Below are 4824 nucleotides of genomic sequence, written 5' to 3'. Positions count from 1 at the left end.
TAGGTACTTAATAATAACTAGCTTTTACTAGGACACTTGCTATTTCCTAAGAATTGTTCTAATTCCGCGGTGTGTCTTTACTCATTGAATTCTCATTTTATAAGGTTGGTACTATAGTCAAACATACACTCAAATTGTATTATTCTTATTTTATAGATAAGGAAACCAAGGCACAGAGATACTAAGTAATAGGATTTTTTTTTAAAGATTTTATTTATTTGAGAGAGAGAGAGTGAGTGAGCAAGAGAGAGAGCACAAGCCAGGGGGGAGAGGCAGAGGGAGAGGGAGAAATAGACTCCCCACTGAGCAGGGATCCTGACATAGGGCTCCATCCCAGGACCACGAGTTCATGACCCAAGCTGAAGGCAGATGTTTAACCAACTGAGCCACCCAGATGTCCTCCTTTGCTCATATTTCAATTGAGTTGTTTTTTACTTTTTGAATTATAATAGTTCTTTACATATTCTGAAAATAAGTCCTTTACCAGGTATACTTGGCAATTTTTTCTTCTTTGTGCAAAACCTCTACTCTTAATCACTACTTATATTGCCTCTCACTATTTATTGAAATAATTGGGAAATTTCCATAGGTTAATGGCCTCTTCCTACTAGTATTTGTTGGTTTTATAATTAATAAGGGGTAAGGGAACCCTGTTGAAATTTTTGTTTGGAGACTCAAGGTTCACATTTTCACTACTAATTAAATTTTTTCCATTTTGATACAGAACTGAACAGTCCTTGTTGAATTTGAAGAATTGATGAGATCACAGCTATGATTACATCTGAAGTCTCTAGCTTTACCATCAATTGAAAATAACTAGACACCTCTCAGCCATATAAACACTGTCCAGGGCAACTTGCCCTAAGGTGCCCTGTTTTTAATTCACTAGTTGTTTTATTTTCTTATGGAAAAAGACAATTTCCAGGAGTCAGAATTAGGGAAGAGTAGATCTCCCAAAAGAATTATCCATTTCGCTGATGGAGACATCATGGAAGAATACAGCACAGAGGAGGAGGAAGAGGAAGAAAAAAAGGAACAGAAAACGAATTCAATACATGATCCCGTAAGCTTAGAGTATCAATATAAGTGAACATGGGGGCTGAGTAAATGAGAGATTAAGCCAGACAAGGTTTGTAGAAAATACAGTTTTAAGCTGACTCCTTATTCCCCTTGGTTTGCTTTCTAGATCCAGTTATAGTCAACTCATAATTTTGATAACTTTGTATTTCTGCTCTATGAGAAAGAAAATGGAATATACTATAAAACATTTGAAACCTCTACATGAAACACTTTGTATCACCATTCTTGTTAATAATTACTCTAAGTTGATTTCTCTCTCTCTGTTTTTTTCAGTCTACACTTTCATGGGGGCCCTATCTATGGTTTTGGGCAGGGCAAATAGCAAGCACCTCATTTTCTAGTAAGTATTGCCAAGGTTATTTACATTTATTTTGTCCTAAATACTCAAGGATAGACTTAACAGACCCTCAGAGTTAGGGCTTCCAATAGTTTAATCTACACCATGGCATCCTGGAGAAGGGACGACTTGGTCAGTTCTCAGTCTATGCTTCAACATTTCCAAAGGCATAGAACCTCACATCTTTAGGCAGACCCTCCCATCTCTTTCCAACTCTTTTTAGTAAATTCTACCTTATGTTTTGTCTTCTTTTAAAGTTATTCCCATTGATCTTAGGTGTCTTTCTTAAGACCATATAAAACAAGTCTAGATTCCTCTTTCAGAGGGCAGAGTTGCAAATATTTGAAGCCTCTCCCCATCCCCAGTTGACTCTTTATCTGAATAAACTTCCAAGCTTTTTTTTTAAAACTATTATAATATGACACAGTTCCAAGTTCCCTCAATGATCACTCTGTTATGAATAAGAACTTTATTGACCCTTCCCAGGGACACAGTGAAATGGCCTAAGTGGCTATTTATAACAGATGAAATACTAAATTTTATTTTGCTCAACATTCACCAATTTTCTTTAAAACACAATTGTGATACCTAATTACTTGTTTCCTCCTAACTTTCATATGCTTGTATGGACAACAGGGAGGAAACAACTTTTAAAATGTGAGAAAATATGAAGTATAGCTATAGTTCTGAGGAACTGATCTTCATTCATTCATTAAATAAACATTTATTGAGTGCCGATATGTGTTTGGCACTGTGCGGGTCCCTGGGACACAAAGACAAATGACAGTCTTTGCTTTCAAGGGACTCAATATTCAATGGATATTATAGGCCAGTAAACATGCCCATAATTATAATTTGTTGCCACAATCACCAGCGTAGAAGGAGCATAGGTACTACTGATGGGGAGACTCAGTAATGCTGACATATGGAGGCAATACCATCAGAGTGCTATGAAAGTATGGCTAAGGTCAGTATGGGGATCATGAAAGTCACTGGGGGCAGGGGAGGGGAGAAAAGTCTTTAAATTATAGTAAAAAGTAATGATGAGGTGATTTAGTCAGATGGTATGAGCCTTAAAGGACTTTCACATCAGGGTAAAGGGTTAGGGATTTGGAAGTTACTTTGGGAATCTAGGTGAGATACTAATCTTGCCTCAACCATAATACATTGGCAGAAAAAGTGCTGTCTTCCAGAAAGCTCTGTGCTTTAGTTGGGGAAAGGCTGAAGAGGTGAAATGTTTTGGAGAGAGAAAGCCTTAGGAGACTAGGTTCCTAAGCAAAACCCAATAGAGCGATATGAAAATGTGGGGGAGAACAGGGACTGCAGTGATTTCCATGTTGGGTTTTGACTTAAGATGGCAAGGACAGGACACAGGGGAATCAAGCTGGCTTCCAAGTTCCAAGCAGAACTGTAGTGTTCAAGCACATCTGCGTGGGGCTTCCAGGTGGTAGTGGAAGCATAAATACGCTGGCATGCAGCACCCTGGGCTCCACACAGAAACTTTGGATAGAACTGAAACCCAGATGAAACGGTAACGAGTGTTTTCAATTTACAATTCTAGTAGGTCATAAACAGGAAAACTTCCCAAGATTTATTCTAATATTTTAGAAACTTCTCTTACACACATGTACCAGGCACGGTGGCAAACAGATTAAAGAGCTACAGTATTTTTGAAAAGATAAAACACATTAAAAAATGGAGAGCCCCATTTTGATGTGCGATATGAGCAACACCCCAAGAAGAGGAATCAGTCATGGGGATCAGAAAATTGTGTCATAGGGGGTGGCTGTCAGAAATTTATAATTCCATTTTATTTTATTTTATTTTTATTTATTTATTATTTGTCAGAGAGAGAGAGAGCACAAGCAGGGGGAGAAGCAGAGGGAGAGGGAGAAGTAGGCTCCTCACTGAGCAAGGAGCCCGATGCGGGGCTCGATCCCAGGACCCTGGGATCATGACCTGAACCGAAGGCAGACGCTTAACGACTGAGCCACCCAGGCGTCCCAGAAATTTATAATTTTAAAGGAAAACATTTCTAGGAGACACCTTCGGGCAACCACTATTAATGCTAAACCTTTATCCCTAACTTTCACACCCAAAGCATCTATTCTGATTGATCAGGACCAACGCTGACCCTGGGTAGTAAGTATTTTGGAAAATCTCTCCTGGCATACCCATCTGGAAAGGATAGTTTATAGATGTAATCCCATGTGAAGATAGAAGATTTAACAATTCTTTCTGAGTCCTAGAACTTTTTGAGAGTCTAGAGCAATTGAAATCTTTTGTCAGCCTTAAAGTTAAGTGTAGTAATGGATCACCTGCAGGCAAGTTTAAACTCTTACCCCTTCAATTGACTCTAAGTTTGTTATTAATTCAGCTTACCAAAGAGCTTATTCTTTCTTTTAGCATGTGAATTCCTTGGTGGAAGATTTGCTACCTTCTTTGGTCTCAATCAACCCAAATATCAGTATGTGTTAAATGAGTACTATAGAACACAAGATAAGGTATGTGACATCCTGATGGGGGAAGATTGGCTGCTTCCACTTCATATAAATTATTCTCCCTCCTGGTAATCATTAACAGTTTCACTCCATGATACTTTGTAGTTGCCTTTCTTGTGTGAAGTTCGAATGTCATGAGATGGGTTGCAGAAGTTGGCTGACCATGAAGCCTGAGATTACTTAAATAAAGAAGCTTCTTACAGGGGTGTCTCTGCAAGAGGGGGAGTTCAGAGGTATCTGGTTTGCAGTTAAACTTTTCTGTATTTCTCTCCATACCAGGAAAGTGACAAGGAAAGTGAAGGGAATGGATCAAAGGCCCAGCCAGCCAAGGTTCCTAATGAAAAGTGTCACCTGGAGGCTGGGGGCCAAGAGTATGGAACCAGACAACAGCACATTGCCCAGGGTGTTCTTAAGTGGAGCACCTCATCTGGGGAGGGCCTGGCAGCAGATTTCAACTCATAATGGGCCCCAGGACTGTAGTTCCTCTGAATGTCTGTTTCTCCACCACTCATGAACCATGGCAACAGCACAGAGGTTGTGCTTCTGAGCGAGACCCGATCTTAATCTCCTTGTGATTTATTCTCCAGCATCCAGTGATGGAAAGCAGTAATGAGAATTATGGATGCTTTCTCAATTTTATGAGCCCCCCCCCCAGTCAACTCCTCCCCCGCCCACCCCACCGTAATGCAAGTCTTGCTAGTCAGTTGTGATCTCTTATTATTGATGTTTGCAAATAAATGCAAATGCCTGGAAGAATTTGGATCTGGCAATTTTGGACTGAAACTCTTCATCGTGCGGCTAGGGTGCAGAAAAGAAGCTGTTCCTCAGAAGAAACTTTGGGCATTATGAAGTCTAAATAAGTCCCCTTTCAGGGTTTGATGTAAGGTGTTTGCTTTCCAGTAGCCA

The 4824-nt window shown here is 39.8% G+C and overlaps 1 protein-coding gene across 1 annotated transcript; it reads left to right on the top strand.

Moving 5' to 3' along the window:
* Positions 1–904: 904 nt before the first annotated feature.
* FAM177B (family with sequence similarity 177 member B) lies at positions 905–4380 on the top strand. Its single transcript, XM_021698452.1, has 4 exons — positions 905–1063; positions 1354–1420; positions 3824–3921; positions 4198–4380. The coding sequence occupies exons 1-4, from the start codon at positions 905–907 to the stop codon at positions 4378–4380; spliced, it is 507 nt and encodes a 168-aa protein (XP_021554127.1).
* Positions 4381–4824: the final 444 nt, after the last annotated feature.

The sequence above is a fragment of the Neomonachus schauinslandi genome, chromosome 6, assembly GCF_002201575.2.
Source record: "Neomonachus schauinslandi chromosome 6, ASM220157v2, whole genome shotgun sequence".
Taxonomy (NCBI): domain Eukaryota; kingdom Metazoa; phylum Chordata; class Mammalia; order Carnivora; family Phocidae; genus Neomonachus; species Neomonachus schauinslandi.
The sequence above is the reverse complement of the archived record's forward strand: the minus strand, read 5'-3'. Positions and strand labels throughout refer to the sequence as shown.